Source organism: Dryas octopetala, chromosome 8 (genome assembly GCF_963921425.1).
Source record: "Dryas octopetala chromosome 8, drDryOcto1.1, whole genome shotgun sequence".
Lineage (NCBI taxonomy): Eukaryota > Viridiplantae > Streptophyta > Magnoliopsida > Rosales > Rosaceae > Dryas > Dryas octopetala.
The window spans coordinates 7413780-7439894 of record NC_141373.1 but is presented as its reverse complement, the minus strand read 5'-3'; the positions used below and the strand labels follow the sequence as shown (position 1 = coordinate 7439894).

The window sequence follows — 26115 nt, the reverse complement described above, 5'->3', positions numbered from 1 at the left end:
TGAATAATAGGTATAGTAGAAGTTAAATAGGATGCTTGTCATGCATCTTACACTAATTTATTCATTCGAATTCTCACTTCTCTATATTGAGAAGATAAAAGCATTGCAAAAATGGATAAGTGAGATTGGTGCTTCTATTTGGGCTAGGCTGGACTCGTGCTTCGTTGTTGGATTGGATTCTATGGCTTCTTTTGGGCCAGCTTTCAGGTCGTGATCGAGGTGTAATTTTCAAGCCCAAAAACACCTCCTTGGGCTTGACATAATGACGGGTGATTGGAGTGTGAGTTATGCCTTGAGAAAGTTTCTGGTTACTGATTGTCTGTATCCTCATGCAAAAGAGCTTTTGGCTGTTATTGCAGGCCTGAGATTGGCTTTAGAGACTCGTTTCAGGAGGATTGTGGTTGAATGCGATGCTTTTAGGGCATAAAAGAGCTTGGCAGATTATGTTGAGCTTATTGATGAGGTGAAGGTTTTGATGCTGTCTTTTATTCTTTCCATTATCAGTCTAGAATTTGTATTAAGGTGGCTCATCGTTTAATCCAATTTGGTTTGGATTGTGACAATGAGCCTCCCTGGCTTACTTTCATCCTCACTCGTAATGTATTTCTTTGGTTGAAAGCTCATAAATGAGCAAGGTACACTGTCTTTTCTATAAAAAAAAAACGAGAAAAGTTGATAACGTAAATACATTTAATTCCATTCATGCTACTATTGTTATCATTATTAATCGTTCAGCATCTCTCCAAGGGAGGTAGCATATATATAGACCAAATATGTACTTTACTAATATAATTTTATTATTTATTCTTGATTTCAAAGCCCACATGCAGACAAAATAATGGCTAGGTAATGAGCTTTTTTTTTTTTTGGCCAGGGGCTAGCTAATGAGCTTAACCAATCAAATAATAGGGTGCCTGGGTGGGCCTCAAATGCAATTTACTTTCGAAGATAATAATCATATCAACATTTAAAAAAATTATTATATGTAACCGTGATATCACGTGGTATTAGTAATTCATTTAAATTATAACACATGTATAATTTTAAAAGTATTTTTTTAAGATTTAGGATTTTAGAATTTTAGTGGATTAGTAACACCACGTCGTTATGCCACATGATGTTACGATCATACACAATAATTTTTTTAATGTCAGAGATTTAGTTGAAATTACATATTACATTGTTCTTATCGCCTTTGTTGGATGAATGAAAATCCCACATGACATAAGTATCTAACTTCTTTTTGTTTTTAGTTGAAGGGAAGGATGATCGAATTTTGGTGCATTATGGGTAATTTTACATCCCTTACAACTGAGCTACCCAATAACTGCAACATAAGATTCTAACTTAATATAGTGTTTACCGCATCTAGTGCTTTTATATGATAAATTTTTTGAGTCCTTTGACGTTTCTTCTTAAAGGCTATTATATGCACACATTTTTTCCTTTGATTACACACCTCTTTCTTTCTCTCTCTCTCTCTCTCTCTCTCTCTCTCTCTCTCTCATTTATTAAATTACAACTTTAACCCCTAACTTAAATGACCATAATACTTTCACTAAATCCCAGAATGACAAAACAATTCATCACCACCTTCAGTCACTCCAAGTCCAGATCCCACTGATCGCCAGTGCTGCCCTTGTCACTAGTGGTTCAACGTACCCACCAAGCTCCTTTTCTTTCTCTTTCCCTCTTTGTATCTTTCCTTTCTCTCCTCTCTCCCTTTCTCTCTTTGTCACACTCTTTTTGATCAGATGTAAGTGTCGTCGACCTTGTCGACCCCTACACCTGATCAGATAAAGAGTGACAGAGAGATAAGCCAGAGAGATGAGAGAGATGAGAGAGATGGAAAGAGAGAAAGGGAGGCTGGCGACAGTGGCCAGAGTTGGCGTTGGCATCGAGGTTGGGCTAATTGGGTTTTAGTTTTAGTTTTTTTTTTCTTTTTTGTGTATATGAGGATATTTTAAATATTTTAAAAGTGTGTTTTGAGAAATGAAATGAATAATAAAAAAAAAAGAATGTGAGATGAGAAATAGATGTGTAGTGAAAGAAAAATGAGTGTGCATATAACAGCTTCTTCTTCTTATATATATATATATACATAATATACTTTCCTATCCGCACTAAAAAATCATTAAGAAGTGCCATGAGATCATGAATCACTCAATGTTGTCTTGCAAGTGATTGTGACACCGACACCTGAAAGAATCCTGGAATTAAATTCATGAGTTATGTTGAGACAATTGTTTAGGCATGTGCAAGTGGCTACCATTTTGGTACATGAGACCCATAATTCGGCTCACATACATCAATAACTAACAATCATTCACGCGTGGCTAAAACGTTAGAAGTTTCGAACATTTCGTTTTGGTATATACAGACATCTCACCAATTGTCCTTGCATTCGTTGTTACAACGTATGTTGTTTTGCCAATTGAGTGGTGAAACTGAAAGTAACCTTCCGATCTTTTTATTTGGTTGACTTCTAACTTCTTCCACACAACTCTACTTTCCCGAATTCACATGCATTGATTGATGCAGGGACAATGTCTCCAAGAAACTAATAATCAAATGCTGTGATGTAAGCGATTATGTCACCTGAAACATCCCTCAAATTACGTGTGTACCAAATAACTTCCTTGTCTGCCTTGTTTGACCATGCACTTCTCCTGGTCATACTCCTAAAAGCCACTTTTCCATTTGGGTTTTCATCGATGATGTTTACTGATTTTTATTTTATTTTTTCGCCAAGGATGTCTACTGATTTTTAATCCAGAGAGATTCGAACTTTTGAGAATTTTTAACATTGTTGACAAAAATATTGGCCAAAAAAAAAAAAACATTGTAGAAAAAATAGAAAACAATATTATTAGACTAAAATTAGTTAATAATAACATATAAACTATATTTTTTCTCACCATTTTTACGGTTAATAAGATAAATGTATGCATTTTGATTAATGTTATTCTATAATTATTATTCTATCGTATGTCTTTTTTATTAAGATCCGCTGAAAATTAGATGTTTTTATTAACATAGTACTTGTACTTCTATCATTTTTTCTTTAAAACAAAAATAATTTATTCTTATTAAGTGATTTAATATGTTATATTATGTTATTATACAGAGAATCTAATATCATTGATCGAGTATTAACATCATCTCTAAATGCACCTTGCTAATTCACAGTATAGAGAAATAACATACATTTTTCTTTTCAGTGCATTTGAACTTAATATATTTTAATTGTTCATGATTCTAATTTTCATTTTTATGGAAATGACGTAATGATAGATTGATTGTATGTACGAGTCAGTTTCTTAAACTTTTCATAAGTGATCATATGAATCATATGATTCAATGGACCTTTCCATCACCTCTCAATATTAACTAATAAGTAGTCATTGTAACTTGTAAGCAAAGTTAATCGGTTAAGACACAGCTTGGCATTCGTGGTTCTTATACCTTCTCTGTCTCTACAACAAGACAAGAAGAATCCCATTTCTTCTTGATAATCTCAATCCTCACAAGCCCCTACAAAAGAATATTCTCAAACACAAACATAGAGCTAGACCAAAACCCCCAACCCAAATTTTCTATTGGTCCAACCAAAACTTCCACCATTTTCATTCTCAAAGCTCAACATGGGCAGTGGAAACCATGAAACCCACATATTCTTCTTCCCTTTCATGGCTCATGGCCACATGATACCAATCTCAGACATGGCCAAGGTATTTGCAGCACAGGGGGTGAAGAGCACCATAGTCACAACCCCTCTAAACGCCGCCATATTCTCCAAAACAACCCAAGCAAGAAAACCCACTTCTGGGTTCGAAATCAACATCAAAACCATCAACTTCCCTTGTGCAGAGGCTGGTCTGCCAGAAGGGTGTGAGAACATGGACTCACTACCCAGACCAGATTTGGCCATGAATTTCTTGAAAGCAGCAAGCTTGCTGCAGGAGCCGCTCGAGCGGCTTTTGGTCGACCATCAACCCACTTGCCTTGTTGCAGACATGTTCTTTCCATGGGCTACTGATGCTGCTGCAAAATTTGGTATTCCAAGGCTGGTTTTTCATGGGACTAGCTTCTTTTCTTTGTCTGCTTCTCAGTGTGTGACACTCTATGAGCCTTTCAAGGAAGTTTCATCTGATTCAGAGCCCTTTGTGATTCCCAATTTGCCTGGTGAGATCAAGTTGACAAGATCCCAAGTGCCTGATTTTATCAAGGTGAATCAGGAAAATGACTTGACCAAGTTGTTCAAAGCTAGCAAGGAATCGGAGGTGAGGAGCTATGGGGTTGTGGTAAATAGTTTCTATGAGCTTGAACCTGTTTATGCAGATTTTTACAGGAGGGTAATGGGGAGGAGGGCATGGCATATAGGCCCTGTTTCTCTATGCAATAGGAACAATGAAGAGAAAGCACTTAGAGGAAAGGAAGCCTCCATTAATGAGCATGAGTGTTTGAATTGGTTAAATTCAAAGAAACCCAACTCTGTTGTTTATGTGTGTTTTGGGAGTGTGGCCAAATTCCCTGCTTCTCAGCTCAAGGAGATTGCAATGGGGCTTGAGGCTTCTGGGCAGCAGTTCATTTGGGTTGTGAGGAAAGGCAAAGATGATGAGGTGGGCACAGAGGATTGGCTGCCTGAAGGATTTGAGGAGAGAATGGAAGGTAAAGGACTTATAATTAGAGGGTGGGCCCCACAGGTGCTGATTCTTGATCATGAGGCTGTTGGTGGGTTTGTGACTCATTGTGGGTGGAACTCAACATTGGAAGGTATTGCTGCTGGGTTGCCTATGGTGACATGGCCAGTGTCTGCTGAGCAATTTTACAATGAGAAGTTGGTGACCCAAGTGCTGAAGATTGGGGTTGGGGTTGGTGCTCAGAAATGGGTCAGAGTGGTGGGGGACAGTGTGAAGAAGGAGGCTGTTGAGAAAGCTGTGACTCAGATTATGGTGGGTCAAGAGGCAGAGGAAATGAGAAGCAGAGCTAAGGGACTAGGAGAGCAGGCAAGAACGGCTGTTGAGAAAGGAGGCTCATCATACAATGATTTAAGTGCTCTACTTGAAGAATTGAGATCCCATAGCTAAGCATTCAAGGCCCTTGGCTCTTTGAGTTTGTGAAAGGCTATAGTACAATCTCAATTGACTATTTTATGTACCATTTTTCTGATAGAAATGTGATTTATTTGTACAAAATTTATTTAAGTTTAAACAGTAATTAATAAAATAATATCGAATGTTAGAGTATCTAGAAAGAACATTTTCTCATAAAAGAATGATTCATATAGGGTATTCTCTTCTTTGCCTTGGCTGACTTGAAATATGATGTATTAGTCATTACAGTTTACAATTTACTTCCTTCAAAACGAGGTATCACTTTTAGGAACTTGGCTAAACCTTCCTCTTTAACCATTCTAGCTATAAATTTTAGAAAAAACTCACTCTGTTGTAAAAGTATGTAGAAATTAGGGTTTGTGGAAAAGATGAGGCAGAGAGAATATGATCTGTTCATTTCATTCATGTTATAAATATCCTTATATAGTGGTAGGGTTTACTAGGTTTTGAATATTTACTAGTATGCCCCTACAACTAATTACAGGAATAGCCACATATAACAATATATTTACAATACTCCTCCTTGGATATTCCATGTCATTAGTGTTGTCTCTGCTATGTGCTTCTAAGTTGCCTCGTTAAAACTTTGCCAAGTAATGAAAACCCTGTGGGAACAAAATCAACCTTGGTCGAAGGAAAAAGAGTGCAACGCGCGTGAGTGTGGAGTAGTCGCATCAGATTCTCGAAAGTAGGTGAAGTCATATCTTCTGGATCATAAGCAGATAGCATGTCTATGGGAGCGGGGTGCATTAGAGTTGCTACACTAAAACCTTGCCCGGTAAACCCAATGGGAAAAACCTATGGTCGAAGGGAAAAGATGAGCAAATGCATATATCATATCAACACATCTTCAGGATGTAGTATGAGTAGGGTAACCATGCCAAGATGTGCCTCATTAAAACCTTGCCAGGTAACAAAACCCAGTGGAACAAAATAACCCTGGACGAAGGACAAGTACACGATGGTCAAGCGAGTATGCTTCGGGATACTTCCCCTGAAGACTACATACTAGGTAAATCAGCCAATCTTCGTAAACCAATACCTCGAACATGCATCAAGAACGTGGACTTTAGCAGTGACTTGGTGAAGAGGTCTGCATGGTTGTCTTGAGATCGGATCTGCTTGACTTCGATCATCTGATGCTCTGGTTTTTTCCCTTTGTGTGCTTCTCTAAGTGTGATATTGTATGAGCCTCACTTGAAGGTGTCATCTGATTCAGAATATTTTACCATCCCCAATTTCCCAGTTGAGATCAAGTTGACAAGAAACCAAATACCGACTTTTGTAAAGAAAAATGATGAAACAGTATTAACCAAGTTGTTCAAAGCATCCATGGAGTGTGAGGCAAGGAGCTATGGGGTTATTTTTAACAGCTTCTATGAACTTGAGACAGTTTATGCAGATCATTACAGGAATGTGTTTGGGAGGAAGGCTTGGCATATCGGCCCGGTTTCATTATGCAACAAAACAGATAAAGTAGAAAGGGGAATGGAAGCCTCCATTGACAAACATGATTGCTTGAATTGGCTTAATTCGAAGAAACCCAACTCAGTTGTTTATGTATGTTTCGGAAGCATGACCAACTTCACTGATTGTCAGCTCCTGGAAATTGCAATGGGGCTTGAGGCTTCTATGCAGGAATTCATTTGGGTTGTGAAGAAAGGAAAGAATGATAAGGAGGAGTGGCTGCCTGAAGGGTTTGAGAAGAGAATGGAAGGTAAGGGACTGATCATAAGAGGTTGGGCTCCCCAAGTGCTGATTCTTGAGCATCAAGCAATTGGAGGCTTTGTGACTCATTGTGGGTGGAACTCTATACTTGAAGGAGTGTCTGCTGGGGTACCAATGGTCACATGGCCGGTGTCGGCGGAGCAGTTTTACAATGAGAAGTTGGTGACTCAAATTCTCAGAATTGGGGTTGCTGTTGGTGCACAACATTGGGCTTTAGTTATGGATGTGAAGAGGAGGGAAGCCAGTGTGAAGAGGGAGGCCATAGAGAAGGCTGTGACTGCAATCATGGTGGATGATGAAGCAGAGGAAATGAGAAGCAGAGCCAGGGAGCTTGGACAGATGGCAAGGAGGGCTGTTGAAGAAGGTGGTTCATCTTTCTTGGATTTAACAGCTCTAATTGAAGAATTGAGGTCCCATTGGTCTTGAAGCTTAGACAAAACAGTGAAACACCATTATACTAACATTTTGTGCTTCGAGAAAGAAAGCTACATTACATCCACTAGTAATTTAAATTATTAGCACATCTCATACATGTAAAATTTCAAATTATTAGCAAAATAAAAGGCATTTGATTCAACTGTTGTAACAAGCCGATAGAATCCTAATGCAATGGTGAAGAACTGGAGGCATGGATGCAAAGAAACCCAACTCGGCTGTTTATGTATGCTTTGGGAGTGTGGCTAAATTGACTGCTTCAATTCCCATCTCAAGGAGATTGCAATGAGGCTTGAAGCTTCTGGGCAGAAATTCATTTGGGTTGTGAGGAAAGTGAAAGATGAGGTGGGCAAGATGATTAGTATGTAGCCAATTGATGCAAGTCTGTAAAATAATTTATGTGTAGGATTTAAAAAGAATAATATTTTGCGGTTTATTTAGATGCTCCTAACGGGCCCAATTATGTCCTTACAACTTTTGTCTTTTCAATCCTCTTCCTCTTGGGGGGTTTCTTTTGTGGGCCTTTTTTGGGCTTTTATAAGAGTTACTGTTGAAATAAAAAAATAGGCATAAATTCAATTTAGACACATAACTATATAAGCTATTTTAATGGGGTCCATGAACTTTAAAATATTTCAAATATACACCCGATCTATTATCTAAATTGAAAAATAAATTTCTGTCCATTGATTCGTTGAGAGATCAGTTAAATGACAGTTTGGCTTTTGCTGACCGGGATTACTTGACGACATGTCGCTATCTCAGCAAACATTTTCCGCCAAATGAGTGACACGGGCCCACAATTTAATAATAATAGAGAGAGTGAGAGTTTATAGGCCCGTGTCAGAGGTTAGGTGGACCCGTGTTGCTTATTTCCTGCCAAATGAGCGACATAGGTCCACCTAACCTCTGACACGGGTCCACAAAGTTATCATCTCTTTCTTGCTCGTTGAACACAAATGAGGGATTTATATTCGAATTTGGGAGAAACGTGATATTTTTTTGGAGACTAAATGGTCACGAGAGCGTTCGACAAGCGGGAAAGAGGTGATGGGTGTGTGGGCCCGTGTCAAGTGGACATGTGTTGCTCATTTGGAGGGAAATGTATGCTGAGTTGGTGCCACATCGCCAATTAATCTCCGTTAGCAAAAGCCAAGCTGACATTTAACTGATCTCTCAATAAATTGATGGACGAAATTTCAATTTTCAATTTACATAATAAATCAGGTGTATATTTGAAATATTTGAAAGTTCATGGACCCCGTTAAAATAGCATATATAGTTATGTGTTTAAATTAAATTTATGCCAAAAAAATATAAAAGAAATCATTGTTATATTGATATATATGTCTTAAGACAAAAATAATACATACTGAGAATTTTTCTTATTCCTTCAAATCATGCACAGTGTTCCATAAAAAAAGAGAGTTATCTTCGATTTTGATAACTGAATTTTGGTTATTATCCTAATTAAATACAAAAATTATTATTTGTTCAAATTTCATATCCGAACTTTTATTTTATCCCAATTTGAATATAATATGACTTTCGTCAAATAATACTAACAAACAAATTTATCATGGGTATAAGATTCGTGAATGTACTAAATTTACCATGGGCATAAGATATATGTGTGTAAGGCACATAATCAAAGTCTGATAGAATTATTTAATAAAAGTCATATTATATATCAAATTGGGATAAATTTAAAATTTGAATATAAAATTGAGGCAAGTAAAAGGTCGAGTATCTAATTCGGACAATAATTAAAGTTTAGCTATCAATATTGAAAGAACTCAAAAAAGAAAGAAAAAAAAAAATTCATGTACAGTAGCTTATGAATTATGACTCATCTCAAGTTTGTTGTAAATCCACGCTCTATAGCAGGTTGAGATAACACAAATGTCAATACTGTATTACTGTATGTGTAATTGCATAAAACAGGTGAGTTTATAATATATTAAGAGAGCAGTTTGCTCACCCCCTTTAACTCAGGTGTACGCTCACCTCACATTTAAAATATTGACATATGTTTATAAAACTAACCATGAGTTAATTTATTATATTTAATTATTATAATGATAGAAGAGAAAAATAATTTGACTAACTATTTTATACTTTTATCCTTATCTTTTATTAATCTAACTTTTTTCTACTTTTTTATCATCCATTAATTTCTCTCTTTTTTTTTTTTTTTTTTTTCTAACCATTTACGCTTCTTCTTTTTTTGGCTCTTCTCCAAAACGCAAAATGGCTCTTCTCCAATACCCAAGAAAAAACCTTAGTTGTGTATTATGTTATGGCAAAATTATTTTTAATTTTTAAAAAATAAAGTAAAACTAAAGAGAGAGTGAGGCAGAAAGAGGGGTGGGGTGGGGTGGGGTGGGGTGGGGTGGAGGGACGCAAGGCAGAGAGTGGCATGGGCAGTCGGCTTTGGGCAGTGTCGCCGTAGGTGGAGGCGGAGGCGGAGGTGGAGATTGAGGTGGGGGTAGGGGGAGATCTGCGAAAGAAATGGTTGTTTTTTATTTTATTTTTTTGGTTGTGTTGATTTTTTGTTCATTGGAGAGTTGCAAAAGAAGAAGAAAAATTGAAGGAAGAAGAAAGGATTTGTTGCGGGGAAAGGATTTTTTGTTCTTTTAATTGATAGGAGAGTTTAGAGAAAAAAAAAATTGATTGGAGAGTTGCAGGGAAAGGATTTGGATATTTTTTTTTTTTTGTGTTTTTTACTTTTTTGGGTTGTTGTGATTTCAATTTTTTTTTTTTTCTTCTTTGGTTTGAGGTTGTTGGAATCTAAGTAGGTAATTTGGAAGCTTAGTGATGAGTTTTTTTATTTTGATTTTGGTTGGAGTTGCAGAAGGAGAATGAAAAATAAAAGGGTAAGAAGAAGAAGAAGAAGAAGAAAAGGGGCGGGATGGCGTTGGTGATGGTGATGGTGATGGTGGAGTACTGGAGTTGCATAAGAAGAAAATCAAATGATGGTAAATACCCTTTGACTGTTAAATAAAGCTAAAAATGTTAAAAGTAAGGGGTGTGTGATTAATTAAACCAAATCTCAGGGATCTGAGTGAGCATACACCTGTGAGTTAAAGTTAAAGTAGTATTTTCTAAGGACAAAGATTACTTTATATATATATATAAAATAGTAAATATTCTCACTACAAGGCTAACTCAATAATTGAGATGTGAATCTCAAATATACGTTGACCAAACAACTAATCCAACGGTGGACATTAGTTTTGTACTCAGGTACAACTATTAAGTCTATTATTATATTTTATTAAAAAGATGTATGTCTTTGAGTCCATCCATCACTAGCGTGCTTATCCTAAAACCAAAGGAAAAAGATAATACTTGTCGATCAGTAATTCCAGCATGAGTTGCTGGCTGTGGCATGCATTCTTTGTGTTACTGCTTACTACCAACTATGGTGCGTCGCAGACAATCATCAAGAACCTTCCAGGCCTTTCCGGGGACCTCCCTTTCAAGCTTGAAACTGGGTACGTAATTAATTAAGTTTAAGTTTAAGTTTGATTCATTATGATCGATGATATATGTACTTAATTTGTGTTGATTATGAAACTGGGTAAGGCAAAATGATTCGGGTCGATCGATCCCATAGTGGGTACACTGATCATATTGATGGGTTTCATTTTTTGTCCATCGTTCTTACTTGCTTCAAGGTACGTGGGCGTTGGCGATTCAGATGAACTGCAACTGTTCTATTACTTCATTGAGTCAGAAACAAGTCCAGAAAATGATCCTCTGCTTCTTTGGATCACAGGAGGCCCTAGATGTTCTTCTTTTTGTGGCCTCGTATTTGAAATTGGTTTGTATTACTTTGGTATTTCAATACCATATTTACCCATCAGTTTTGTCATCCCATTACATATTTACATATGCAATTTGTGCCACATTTACCCATCATTTTACTGACCACATTTCATTAAAGGAAAGTCCTAAGTAGTCCCAACACATTATTAGAGTGTATTAGTTAGCAAAGTAGTCGGTAAATATAGTAGATATAGTTTTATTCATTTGACTTTCTATGAGACTTGATATATTGTATGATGGTTATAATCTCCTAGAGCAAAAAATTAGAGCTGGGTTTGAGTCGACCCATTAGATTTGTTACGTTTTTACATGCTAATGTGCTATGTATGCTTGAAACTATTGACAAAAATATAAAAAGTTTTTCTACATTTTGGGGTTTAAAAGAATAAAGAAAAAAGTTTGCTGGTCTGATAAGTTGTTTAATACTTAATTACAGGTCCAATAGCTTTCAAATTTGAAAATTTAACGAAGGATCCATTGGAACTTGTTCTGAACCAATACTCGTGGACGAAGGTGTGCAATTTATCTGCCCCTGGCTTTAGTAATTTCCTATGAATGATTATTATATTATATAATATTTTCTAGCCAATTGATGGATGGTTATGTTCTGATCATAGTTATATCAATTGGTCCTCCCTTAATTTGTTTTCAGGTAGCAAACATAATATTTTTGGATGCTCCTGCTGGTACTGGTTTCTCATACTCCACAACTTCTGAAGGGTACAACACTAGTGACACCATGCATGCAAGACGAGCTTATGAGTTTCTCCAAAGGGTGAGTAATGAAGATCAATTTTGCACAAAATTAATTCAAACTAAAGATAAGATTAGTTCAAGAACCCAAAATTGGTTACACGTACCTCTTTTCCCCATGGATATGAAACAAACCAGTGGCCCATCTGTCAAAAAGTAAAGAAGAAGATAATACGACCCATGTATAGATTATCAGACGAAAATTGTTTATAATCGATATATACTGTTGATGCTCAAAAGTGGTCGAGTAGTCAACGCTAGGGCTGGGAATGGGTCGGGTCGGGCCCATATCGGCCAAACAACCGACCCATCTGACCAACCCGACTTTGCCTATTTCTTACAATCGACAACCTACCCAACTATTGTGGGTCGGTTGATGGTTGCGCAACCGACATAGTCGGTTGAGTTGGGTCGGTTGGTTGGTTGGTTGAATATATTCCAAAAACAAACACAAGATGGTTGTCCAAGTGACATGTCCGCTATTGCGTACCTAATCACTGCTACCGAGTACCCTACACTAACAGACACAAGATGTGAGCGATAAGGGAACCGGTGTGGTACCGGAAAAAGACCTTTTGACACTCAAGTCAGTGTTGGGTAGGAGGTCGAGCAAAGTAACAATAGCAGTGATTGTTATTGTACCTTTCAAAAATGACAAAAGCTTTTGTAGTACTGTACCTACTGATGTCATTTGCTTGCCGAGAAAGTCAGTGATGACACGTGTCTCTGTAGTACCCTTCCCCCAAGGAGGCACATGTCACCACAGAGATGCGCCAGTAGGTGCAGCCTTCTTCTATGCAATCTGTACACGTGGAGATAATTTCACTAGAGGTATGGTGCGGTTGACTATAGAAGAGCACGAAGAAGTGTTCAGAATCAGAGAGGGGTCAGAGCATTGGCCAATATCAAGATTCTAAGTATTGGTTGGGAGCCCAAGCACGTGTCTAGTGTCTGAGTAGGGGATCCGATCACATGTCGGATTTCCGAGCATAAGTCGGGACTCCGAGCTCATGTCGGGAGTCCAAGCTATGTACGTTGGGACTCCGAGCACATTTCGGGAGTTCGAACATAAGTCGGGACTCCGCTTATTGGGCTTGGGCCTTAGTTATGAAACGGGTCGTCACTTGATTTATTCTAAGACCTATGGTTCTACTCGGTAGAGAGTAGATGCGAACTTATGCAATATTACTTTTTGCTTTATTGTAAGTTCTTTTTCACTCTTCTAATCATTGTTTACCTTTCAATTCTCTACTATTTTTGTTTTTGTTTGTTTTAATTCTAGTAATCTATTTCAAATTTAAAAATTATGAATACTCATAATTAATGTAATCTTGCAAAAAATAAAATTATAATTTCATTTTCTTTTTTACTCACATACTACTAGATTTATAGTACACAAATAAAATGAAAAGTTAGACAAAATAGAGAAAAAAAATAAAAGAACAGAGGATTCAAATCTAACATGTTATCGTATCAGTCCTTTCCTTCAAGTCCTTTTGAACAGTGGTTTCTGCTGGTACTTCAAGTCCTTTTATCTTTTGTCAGTCCTTTCCTTCTTTTCTGTTGGGGGCTTTCTTTTGTGGGTTCTGTTTGGTTGTAGTGTTTTGTGGGCCTTCTTTTGGGTTTTTATAAAAAGTTGATTTTGAAATATCACTGATTATGCCAACAAAAAATACATATGTATATATATATATATATATCACTGATTAATTCTCGCATGCACATTTGAATCATCCACACTTGGTTTGGACAAGATTCTATGCGGGAAATTTTTTGTACCAATCTTTAATGATAAATTTTTTATGCATAAAAAGTTCACGGATTCCCATATAGGAGGATTCCGTCTAAATAAGCTTACTGTATAAAATAAGCATGAAAAATTCCCATACAAGATTTCGTTTGGGCTAAGTATGAACTATCTGGGAAGTTAATGCGAGAATCACCCAATTACTTAAAGAAAATACATACTGATATAAATTGTTTCCTTTTCCTTGAATTCACGCTCAGTGGCTTATGACTCATCCCAAGTTTCTTGCAAATCCACTCTACATTTCTGGGGATTCTTACTCAGGCAAGATTGCTCCCATCATTGTTCAGGAGATTACTAATGGTAATTACTTGCAAATATGATAAACGCATATGGTGTGTCATGTGTGTGAGAGATTTAAAATAATTTTTATGCAAAATTCAATTAGTAACATAATTACTCAACGCATGAGTTTTAGTTCAAGTGATACTAAGAATAAAGTAGTAAATCTTGATTCAATTTCTGTTTTATGTTAGAAAACAAAAACAAATGAAAAGACTTTGAATCTCAAAGTACTTTTTATTTTTATTTTTTTTATCAACAACTGTTGTTTATAATATTTGAACTCAAGACCTTCTTTCGACAATAGGGAGATTAAGTGTCATTCACTAAACTAAATGATCATTGGCAAATCTTAAAAGTACTTGAATTGATGACATCCTAGCTAATTAATTAAATACCTTATTATACTTTCAGAGTTCAACACATTGTGCTACAATTTAATTTTCTCTTCATTTGTTAATGGTAGGTATTGATGCTGGAATGGAGCCACCTTTGAACCTCAAAGTACTTAAATTGACATTCCCATTAACTACGTTAGCATAAGTTCATATTCATATCATTGTGTTAGAATTTGGTTTTTTCTTTAATTATTGGATTTAGGGATACATAATAGGCAATCCAGTTACAAATGGGCATGACGACGTTAATTCAAGAATTGAATACGCACATCGCGTGGCGCTTATATCAGATAGAATATATGAGGTATATCACAATGCAAATTTTTTTCCCAACATGTATATTAATTCATACTTTAACAAATGAATTAGTAGTTCTAAATTAAATTTGAATATTACTTTATTCATGTATTTTTTAAAGTCAACTAAGAGGAATTGCAAGGGGGACTACCTAGATGTAGATCCAAAAAATCTATTGTGCCTCAACGATCTTCAAGCTGTCGAGGAGGTAAGTGGTTCACTACTTATCAAAAACAGTATAAATGTTGTTAAAAATTAGATTATAAATGTTGTCAGACTGTATAAAATTATATTACAATTGTCTATCATCCTGTAAAATTAGATTATATTTATCTTCGATTAAATTGATAATTAGTATTGTATAATGAACATGCAGCGCACTGGGAGACTTGATAAGGAACATATATTGGCAGCAGAATGTGTTGGATCAAGTCATAACGACTTAACCATATTGCAAAGCAACTGGGACTCTTCTTACAATACTTTCATAGATTTTCCTTTTCCTAGAGAAATGTGTCGGGTAACTCTCTCTGACACTTGCACACACATTATCATATATATAATAAAATAGAACGGTTTTTTAATCTTAAAATTTGTTTCGGACGCCGAATGGCTGAGGTCGTTTCAAGTTAAATTCAATGGTCAGTTATCTATTTTCCAAATTTACTTTTCTACCCATGAGAATTGGTTTGCCGCCTCTCTCTCTTTAATTAATTTTCTCTTAATTCTCTCTCCTTAATTATTTTCACATATTCAATTTTTTTTTAGGTCTTTCATTTGGGTTGAATAACTTGGTTTGTTTGTATTTATGATTTGAGAATAGAAATTGGAGAATCTTATTAAATGAATTACGCATGAGCGAGTGTACGTAGAGAGGCTAGTTATTTAATAAAGAATAACTATTTTTTCTCCAAATGAGATCACCTAGAGGCCTCTATTGGCCTTCAGTAATGGTAGCCGGAAAGGTAACCCATAAGCCATTATGGATATAATTTGGCTTTTGTAGAAAGAAATGAGAGAAAGCCAAGAGAGGGAAATAATGAAACCAATTTTGGACACTATTTGATGGCCAAAATGAGTTTTTGGGTTTGGCTTTTATTGTTGTGGAAGACCTCGAGGTAATACACAAGTTTAGATAATTGAGTTAGTACAAATAATATTATTCAATAATAAAGTAATAGACTAGTTTTGTTAGAGTTATTCTAATATACGTTGTAGCAAATACATTATCACTTGGACTCACCATTACACATAAACTCCATGTTCTTTTTATCACTATAATTTTGGTTTTTCAGGGTGATAGGATTCAATTTGTCATTAAATTGGCAAATGATATAAATGTTCGTAAGGCTCTCAACGTTCGTGAGGTATGTATAATTTTCTCTTGTTAAATATATTGCGTTTTATGCTATTAGGTTGTCACTCTAAGTCATACATTCAAGTATTCAACAAAAGAAAATCTATATATCTGACTAATGGTCCTAGTATAAAATTTTCATATTACATAATATATTACTTATTTACTTTTGAGTGTTGGTATTAGAAGTCCATGTATAATGCATGATAATTAAACAGAAGACATAACACATAGATTTACTAATTGACATTGAAAAACAGGGAACGAAAGCGGAATGGCTTAGATGCAATACTTCCATACCCTACACACATGATGTCATGCGTGCTGTTGACTATCATCGAAACCTCAGCCAAAAATCCCTTCGTGCTATAGTATACAGGTGATTAAAATTATTGTGATATTATTTATTTGCTAGCCTCTTGGTACCTGTATGCCTTTTTAAACTTGCCATAAGTTTTTGGGTCTTTTAATCAGAAGCCTAAAAATAGAAAAAAATTAAGTTAAACCCCAGTCGGCCGAAAATTTAAGTAGAAATTCAAACTGTTCACCAAGTGCACAGTGCGCTCGGTGGAACTTGAGCAGAAACCCAAACAAAAAAAGAAGAAGAGATAATTATGCATAAACTTTTTTATATATCATTGCAAGTTTTATTTAGAGGGCTGCTATTTGCACACTTTTTTTTTTTTCTTTTTGCACACCCTTTCTGAAAAAAAAAAAAAAAAAAAAAAAAAAAAACTCAAGGGAAAAGACCTTATACCCCATCCATTTTTCTTTTTGCACACCCTTCCTAAACAGAAAAAAAAAACACACACAAGCACACACCCATCCTCGACCACCTCCCTCCCCACCTCTCTCATCTCTCCGGCACACACCCATCCTCGACCACGCTGAGCAGTCTACCACCATCGGCGACCACCCCACCCCTCCCTGCCCTTCTCTCCTCTCTCCTTTTCTCTCTCTTGCTCTCTCTTTCCCCACCCCCACTCTCTCTTCTTTTTTTTCCCCCTTCCCCGACCACCTCCCTCCCTCCCCCACCCCCACCCTAACCCTAACTCGACCCACCCCCTCTCTCCTGCCCACTCCACAACTGCTCCTCCAGCTAGCTCACCATTGCCGGAGAGAAGAAAAAAAAAAATTGCAACGGGTTCGGCAGCCCAGTGCCAAACCCGGTGGTTTCATTCGGTAGGTACCCACCAAACAATCCTATTCTATTCGGCGGGTACCTGTTGAACGAAACCACCGAGTTCGGCACTGGTCCGCCGAACCCACTACAATTTTTTTTTTTTTAATATTTTGGACCTTTGGCTGTTTGCTTAGGTGAGAGAGAGAAAGAGAGAGAGAGAGAGAAGAATGTGGTGGTGGCTGTTTTGGGAAGAAGAAGAAGAGGAAGGGAGGGCTCGGGGGGAGGTGGTTGGGGTGGGGGGAAGAAGAAGAAGAGAAAAGGTGGGGGTGGGCTTCGACGGTGAAGAAGAAAAAAAAAAGGAAGAGATGGAGATGAGGATGGGGAATGGGGTGTGTACGAGGGGGGGGGGGGGATGGGGATAGGGTGTGTGAGGGGAGGGCCAAATGGTCTTTTTTCTTGAGTTTTTTTTTTTTTTTTTTTTTTTTTTTTTTTTTTTTTTTTTTTTTTCAAAATGGGTGTGCAAATAGCATCCCTCTTTATTTATGGTATATTGGTATGTGCAGTGGTGATCACGACTTATCAGTTCCATACATAAGTACACTAGCATGGATAGAATCCTTGAACTTGACAATTCATGAGGATTGGAAACCATGGTTCTCTAATGATCAAGTTGCAGGGTTAGTATCAAATCTATTTCAATTTTCATTAATTTTTTATGACTTTCTTCAGGGTTTTTTTTTTGTTTGGGTGGGGTTACAAATTTCACTATTTAATTAAGATCTACTTATGTTGTCTTTATTCATTCTACAGATACAAAAGTTACTATACGAATAAAGACTATCATTTGACATATGCGACTATAAAGGCATGAGAGATAACTTCCAATTAGTCCTATTCTTCTCTTACATTTAATATTAATTTATTACTCAAGGTAATTAGCACTTATCTAACAATCAATTAATTAATTCCCTTTTTGTATTAATTGTGTAGGGAGGGGGACATACAGCTCCAGAGTATAACCCTAGAGAATGTTTTACTATGATCAATAGGTGGCTAGCACATTCTCCCCTTTAACCTATTAATCTAGCTAGCTATTAATTTGATAACTATTTATTACCTACGAAGGAGATTGAATTCTCAGTACTTTATTTTGATTGAGGCAAATAAGAAATAATTGGTAGAATCAAGTTCCAAGGTCCAAAATTGCACAAGGGGAATCATTTTTTTGATTGGAAACATGGAAATTTTGACATCTAGATTTTTGTCATGCGCTTTACTGAAAATATATTAAAAGAAAGCTGTAATGTGCAGAAATGACATTAGGCCACAAGGGACTGTGTAAGCAAGCAAAGACAGAGCATGCCACCTTTGTCTTGCCTTAATATGCGTTTATGCTTGTCAATCAATAAATAGTAAATGCTTTTTTACGATCCAAACTTTTTCTAGTTTCCCCGTACCCAAACAACCAAACATCGCCGGCCTCTATTACAATTACCAAATTAATTGTTAAATTTAATTCACCAAATGATATGGCAATTTAGGCACACTATTGTAGCTTTGTGAGAGCATTATTGTAGCCTTACCTCCCAAGTATCTTACTTATACCAAACCTTTCAGTTCATTGTTTTTATCAATCCCTTTTAGCCACAGCTTTCATAATTGCCATTTCTATTCAACACCATCAATCCATCATCATTGTGTGTCCATGGAAACTAAGTCCCATGAGCAGCTTCACATATTCTTCTTTCCATATATGGCTCAAGGCCACAACATACCCCTCACTAACATAACCAAATTATTTGCTTCTCATGGTGTAAAATCCACCATAATAACCACTCCTCTCAATGCACCAGTCTTCTCCAAAGCAATCCAAAGAAGCAAAAACTTGAGGTTTGAAATTTAACTTCTTCTCATCAAGTTTCCATGTATTGAAGTTGGGTTGCCTGAAGGGTGTGAGAGTTTTAACATGGCCACAACCAAAGACATGAACGAAAAATTCATCAAAGCTAGCACCCTACTTGGACCTCAGCTTGACCAGATTTTGGACCAACATCGTCCTCACTGCCTTGTTGCCGATGCTTTCTTTCCTTGGTCTACAGATGTTGCTGCCAAGTTTGGGATTCCAAGGCTCATCTTTCATGGGACTGGTTTTTTCCCTTTGTGTGCTTTACTAAGTATGATGCAGTATGAGCCTCAGTTGAAGGTGTCATCTGATTCAGAATGTTTTATCATTCCTAATTTCCCAGTTGAGATTAAGCTGACAGAAAACCAAATACCGGAATTTTGTAACCTAAATGCTGAAACAGAACTCTCCAAGTTGTTCAAAGCATCCAGGGAGTGTGAGGCAAGGAGCTATGGCGTTATTGTTAACAGCTTCTATGAACTTGAACCAGTTTATGCAGATCATTACATGAATGTGTTTAGGATGAAGCATGGCATGTAGGCCCGGTTTCGTTATGCAACAAGGCAGCAAAGGATAGAGCAGAGAGGGGAATAGAAGCCTCAGTTGATGAAGTACATGAGTGCTTGAATTGGCTTAATTCAAAGAAACCCGCTTCAGTTGTTTATGTATGTTTTGGAAGTATGGCCAATTTCACTGATTGCCAGCTCCTTGAAATTGCAATGGGGCTTGAGGCTTGTGGGTATGAATTCATTTGGGTTGTGAAGAAAGAAAAGAATGATAAAGAAGAGTGGTTGCCTGAAGGGTTTGAGCAGAGAATGGAAGTTAACTGGAGGTTGGGCTCCCCAAGTGCTCATTCTTGAGCATGAAGCAACTGGAGGCTTTGTGACTCATTATGGATGGAACTCTATACTTGAGGGAGTGTCTGCTGGGTTGCCAATGATCACATGGCCCGTGTCGGCCGAGCAGTTTTACAATGAGAAGTTGGTGACTCAGATGCTTAGAATTGGGGTTGAGGTTGGTGCACAAGAATGGGCTACATTTGCGGATGTGAAGAGGGAAGCCAGTGTAAAGAGGGAGGCCATAGAGAAGGCTGTGAATGGAATCATGGTGGGAGATGAAGCAGAGGAAATGAGAAGCAGAGCTAGGGGGCTTGGAGAACGAGCAAGGAGGGCTGTTGAAAAAGGAGGATCATCATACATGGATTTAAATGCTCTAATTGGAGAATTGAGATCCCATAGTTAGCACTTTTTGAAGGTCCTTAGTTGGGTCTTTGGGCTTTGCATTTGGGAGTTGGACAAGTGGAAAACATGTTTAAACAATGTAGTAAGAACATTTTCTCTTAAAAGAATGGTTCGTTTGCTTTATTCTTATAAAAGAATGAGGTCCAGATTTGGTCGAGAAATAAATAATAAAATACTAATGTACAGTTATGATTTCTAAAAATTTTTATTCATCCCCTTGATATTTTGAAAACGGGTTTTGGTTGAACTTTTCAATTCAGTGAAATTGAATTAAGTAAACAATTGAATTGGATTCGGTTGGATGGTACCAGCGAAATCGAGTGCTAAGGCCCATTTCTTAATTGAATTAACCAATCAAATTAACTTGTTTTGCTATCGAACATTTAATTTATTCTCTTTCGGATAGGCCCTGAAAGGAGAAGGAAGGCTGGAATGCCAACATGCATCTATTATTGAATTCACCCGACTCGATAGTACAGTACCCATTTTGGGAACGTCCAGTGCCAAAGTCACTGAATGGGTAAGTCGCCAATCCCTAAAACGGACTATGTAATGTACTTTATCTGCTGGGTTACGGGTGGGCATTTTACCGGAGGGAGCAAGTACAAGTATTAGTAGCATAGCAAAAATGCATTCCTCGTCATTAATATGTTTGCTCGCGGTAATTGTGGCCTCTCAGGCGAATTGATGACTGCATCTTTGATGCACTTGCTAGTACATCTGAGAATTCTTAATTGGATAGTTGTAAATAGCCCCAGACTGTGGAACAAGGGATTATCCCAGACCTACGTCGAGGTATTGACGGTGATTCTCAAATATCGCATAATAGAATGTGATACTATGAGATAGAATGCAATAGAAACAAAGACACAGGGAACGGGTTACCTACTCTTAACGGTCAAAGCGAACCCTTTCATTCCGAATTATTTAATTCGTAATGAATCAAATCTCCCCAAGTAGGATTTGTAAGATATCTAATGAAACCGTCGCTGGAATTGAGATCTCATTCAAAGAGAAAGATATCAAGTATCTGGAGTTTCTTTTTGTATATTATATGGATGATCCGATCTGCAAGGACCATGATTGGGAATTGTTTGATCGTCTTTCTCCGAGAAAGAGGTGAAACATAATCAACTTGAATTCAGGACAGCTATTCGAAATCTTAGTGAAAGACTGGATTTGTTATCTCATGTTTGCTTTTCGTGAAATGCCTCTAGTACCACTCTTTTCTAATTTGACTATTTATTGTTTTTTTTTTCTTTGACATATATATGATGAAATCTTGGTTTTCTCACTTACACTAGTGTAACTTTTTGGGTTTAGGATTTTCTCTTCTTTTACTAGGCTCCCTTGAAGGCTTGAAATATGAAATCCTAACATGGGATTTCTTTGGTCTCCAACTTCTCTTTTGCGCTTGCACAAGAGTGTCTTGAGTCAAATCATATGTCCACTCTTCTAAGTCTATAACACGCTTTGAGCCTTAGATTATAGGGTTAATTATTCTATGTTAAAATTCTACACTGCCCTACCCATATTGATATATGGAGTTTAATTAGTAAATTACGGTCAATTTTTAGTTTGTGCATGATAACAATCTACTTCAACATCAGTTATTGCGATCAACCCCTTCTTAGCCTAATCTGTTTTTAAAACTATGGAGTATGTATGCTAGTTCATTGCAACATGTTATTAATTATAATAACAATATTGGAGATAATGGAGCTATATAGGCAGTCTTGCACAGAGCTTGGAAATGTTCATAGAGATGTGTAGTTTATTTTTTATATGACACAGAAAAGTTAGTGTCATACGTATCCACAACAAAAAAAAAAAAAAAAAAAGGTTTGTGTTATCTAACTATGCTTAATCAATGATAAAACTCACAAAATCCCAAGAGAGACAAGTGCTATTCTTTTTTAATGGAAACCTGGAAATTTTGACATGTCCCTTTATAGATTTGTCATGATTCTTAGTAAAACAATATTAAAAGAAAGCTCTAATGTGAACAAAATCAACAAATGATGTAAGTGACTATGTAAGCAAAGAAAGAGTAGACAGAACATCCCACTTTTATCTTGACTTAAGTTGCGTTTATGCTTGTCAATCATTCAATAATCCTGATCGATCGTCTTCACTAATACTTTATTCCAATTCAACTTATTCTAGTTTGTATGTCAGTTATTACTACACTCATCAAATTTTGTTCATCAAATAATGTGATAATTTTATATTATTTAAATTTGTATTTACTCTATACTTCATTTGTTTTCAACAAATACGGTACTAACATATATAGATACACATTATTTCCTAAAGAAATATGGTGAATAAACTTGGTGAGCCTAGTAGTCTTTATTGTATCCTTGCCCCCCAAGTTTCTGTCTTTACTTATACCCAATCTTTCAGTTCATTGTTTTAATCAAAGCCTAAGCTCTCAAAACTATCATTTTTCCCATCAGCATCAATCCATCATCATTTTGTATCCATGGAAACTAAACCCCATCAGCAGCTTCATATTGTCTTCTTTCCATATATGGCTGAAGGCCACAGCATACCCCTCATCGACATGGCCAAATTATTTGCTTCTCATGGTGTAAAATCCACCATAATAACCACTACCCTCAATGCACCACTCTTCTCCAAAGCCATCCATAGAAGCAAAAACATGGGGTTTGAAATTGAACTTCTTGTCATCAAGTTTCCATCTGTGGAAGTTGGGTTACCTGAGGGTTGTGAGAGTGCCAACATGGCTACAACCCAAGATATGAAAGAAAAATTCATCAAAGCTAGCAACCTGCTTGGACCACAACTTGAGCAGATTTTGGACCAACACCGTCCTCACTTCCTTGGTCTACAGATGTTGCTGCCAAATTTGGGATTCCAAGGCTCGTCTTTCATGGGACTGGCTTTTTCCCATTATGTGCTTCTCAAAGTGTGAAGTTGTATGAGCCTCACATGAAGGTGACATCTGATTCATAATATTTTACCATCCCCAATTTCCCAGTTGAGATCAAGCTAACAAGAAAGCAAATACCACCTTTTTCAAAGAAAAATGTAGAAACAGAATTCACCAAGTTGTTCAAAGCAGCCGGGGAGTGATGTAGGACAAATGCATGAGAAGGAGTTGAAGGAATTGGAGGACCGGTCCACCAGTCCAAAGACCGGTCCTTAGATCCTCTGCCAGTACACCTTAGTTCCTCTGCCAGTACACCTAGTTGTTCCTCTGCCAGTACACCTAGTTGACTTTTTAACTTGTCTACTCAGTGATAGCCGCCTTTACTTATTTTCATTAGTCATGCTGATTGTCTTCCCCTGTTTTTAAGGATTGCTCTTTGTGTTGAGAGGCACCTTACTGTTGGACCGTTGGTACGTGATAAGTTCTCTCTTCCATTTTGTAATTAGTGTTTCAGCTAGCTCCACCATGATGGTGGTTGATTGAGTGTTAGTCACTTAGCTCTCTTTTGATTGTAACCTCCCTATAAAAGGGATAGCTTGTGTGTAATTTGAAGTTAATGAATATTGAAGACAACTTGTTCCAAATTCTGAGAGTATTCTCTCTTCCTCTTTGTGCGTCAAAGAGAACCGTCCCTAGCACGAGAGCTAGTCTTCTCAGCGATCCCGCTGCGTCAAAAGTGGTATCAGAGCGAAGACTACCCTTGCATCGATGGCCGCCGGCGACAACCCCGATTTGGCTAACCTCGCGGAGTTACCCGAGGAGACCCGAGTTGTGATCACACAATTGTTCGAGACGTTGGAGCAGAGAATCGAGCGACGACTTGAACGATTAACGACCACCATGGAGCGCCTCCTGCCACCACCACCACGTGAGCGCGAACGTGGTCCAAGGGTAGTGAATGCCCCTTATCAAGAAGATAATGGTGATTCTACCGACGAAGAGATTGAAGATGCACTCTTTAACGAAGTGCCACCCCGAGGGAACAACCATGGTGATTTTCGAATGAAGATGGACCTTCCATCTTTCAATGGCAGACTGGGAGTTGAAGAATTCCTTGATTGGTTAGTTGAGGTTGAAAGTTTCTTTGAATACATGGAAATTCCAGAAGAGAAGAAAGTTAAGTTTGTCTCATACAAACTTAAAGGAGGAGCATCAGCCTGGTGGGAACAACTGCAAATGATGCGAACTCGACAACAAAAAGCTCGAATACGGTCTTGGCACCGGATGAAACAACTAATGAGAGGCCGATTTCTTCCCATTGACTATGATCAAATCTTATTCCAGCAATATCAGAGTTGTCAGCAAGGTAATCGATCTGTACAAGATTATGATTTTGAGTTCAACCATTTGTCGGTTCGTAACGCATTGACAGAAACAGAAGGTCAGTTGGTTTCCCGATTCATTGGAGGGTTGAGGCGAGATGTACAAGACTTAGTCTCTTTGCACCCTGTTTCTACTTTGAATATGGCAGTTCAGTTAGCAAAGAGGGCTGAGTTACAGTTGAGTCAGCGCTCTTCTCGTGTTCCACCCCCTGGAAGGACGTATAATGCTCCACCTTCCCCACTTCCTAATCTAGAGCAAGATAAGAGTAAGACAGCAACCCGAGCTCCAGAGTCAAGCCAATCACAAAACCGAGCCCCCGCTCGTAACCCTGTTGGTGCTAAGCAAGATGCAAGTTCTTCCAACTACAAGCCTAACAACACCAACCCCTATGCAGTCCCTAGAGGAAACACTTGTTTTAGATGTGGTCAACCTGGCCATTACTCTAACCGTTGTCCCAACAGTACTGTTAACATAGCCACCCATGAAAATGGAGATGGCAACACCGAAGATTACTACCCAGAAGATGAACACACGCAGGAGGAAGATCCATCAACATGGACTTTTGGAGATGAGGGCCTATCCCTTGTGGTTAGGCACTTATTATACACCCCGCGGAAGGAGGCTGATACTCAGCGTCACAGCATCTTCAAAACTCGATGTACCGTCAATGGGCGAGTTTGTGACGTGATCATCGATGGTGGGAGTAGTGAAAACATAGTCTCAAAGACTATGGTGGAGAAATTGGGCCTAAGTACAAAGAAACACAAGTACCCCTATAGCATCGGGTGGATCAAGGAGGTTGGCAAAACAGAGGTAACTGAACAATGTGACATCTCTTTTTCCATTGGTAAAAATTATCAAGATGTTGTGATTTGTGATGTAGTGGATATGGATGCTTGCCATATGTTACTTGGGAGGCCATGGCAATTTGACAAAAATACTATTCATAGGGGCAGAGATAACACATATACCTTTTACCAAGGTATTACAAAGATTGTCCTTGCTCCTGTGAGAGCGGGAATTCGCCCTTTACCACCACAATCAGTGAGCAATTCCTTCTTGGTAGTCCCGGATATTGCTAAGGAGATGGGAGAGTCCAAGCAAGTCTTTGCTGTAGTAGTAAAAGGAGAAATGGAGGTTCCAGGAGGAGGGCTCGAGATTCTAGATGAGGTAAAGCCATTGTTAGCCGAATTCATGGATTTGGTGCCAAAAGACTTGCCGGATGAACTACCACCCATGCGCGACATCCAGCACCATATTGACCTCATACCGGGAGCGAGCTTGCCAAACCTTCCCCATTACCGAATGTGTCCGAAAGAATTCGAGATCTTGCAAGGACAAGTAGACGACTTGTTAAAGAAAGGACTAATTCGGGAGAGCATGAGTCCATGTGCCGTGCCCGCTTTACTCACTCCAAAGAAAGATGGTAGTTGGCGTATGTGTGTTGACAGCCGAGCTATCAACAAAATTACGGTGAAGTATAGGTTCCCTATACCACGATTAGATGATATGTTGGATCAATTGGCTGGTTCCAAAGTGTTTTCCAAGATTGATCTCAAGAGTG

General features: G+C 37.7%; 3 protein-coding genes and 1 pseudogene across 3 annotated transcripts; all 4 read left to right on the top strand.

The window, feature by feature from the left end:
- The first annotated feature begins 3580 nt into the window (after positions 1-3580).
- On the top strand, positions 3581-5249 carry LOC147276710 (scopoletin glucosyltransferase-like). Its single transcript, XM_086254025.1, has one exon. It carries the CDS (start codon positions 3645-3647, stop codon positions 5088-5090), a length of 1446 nt encoding a protein of 481 aa, XP_086110151.1. The 5' UTR covers positions 3581-3644; the 3' UTR covers positions 5091-5249.
- Positions 5250-6266: 1017 nt separating this feature from the next.
- On the top strand, positions 6267-7688 carry LOC147276709 (UDP-glucose flavonoid 3-O-glucosyltransferase 7-like). The gene has a single exon (XM_086254028.1). It carries the CDS (start codon positions 6450-6452, stop codon positions 7269-7271), a length of 822 nt encoding a protein of 273 aa, XP_086110154.1. The 5' UTR covers positions 6267-6449; the 3' UTR covers positions 7272-7688.
- Positions 7689-10577: 2889 nt separating this feature from the next.
- LOC147276708 (serine carboxypeptidase-like 7) lies at positions 10578-18315 on the top strand. The gene is made up of 14 exons (XM_086254027.1): positions 10578-10777; positions 10961-11106; positions 11548-11624; positions 11764-11886; positions 13872-13974; positions 14420-14457; positions 14554-14655; positions 14770-14856; positions 15025-15168; positions 15944-16015; positions 16266-16384; positions 17692-17805; positions 17939-17993; positions 18119-18315. Exons 1-14 carry the CDS (start codon positions 10653-10655, stop codon positions 18200-18202), a joined length of 1389 nt encoding a protein of 462 aa, XP_086110153.1. The 5' UTR covers positions 10578-10652; the 3' UTR covers positions 18203-18315.
- A 274-nt stretch (positions 18316-18589) lies between these two features.
- On the top strand, positions 18590-20432 carry LOC147276707 (UDP-glucose flavonoid 3-O-glucosyltransferase 7 pseudogene; annotated as a pseudogene).
- Positions 20433-26115: the final 5683 nt, after the last annotated feature.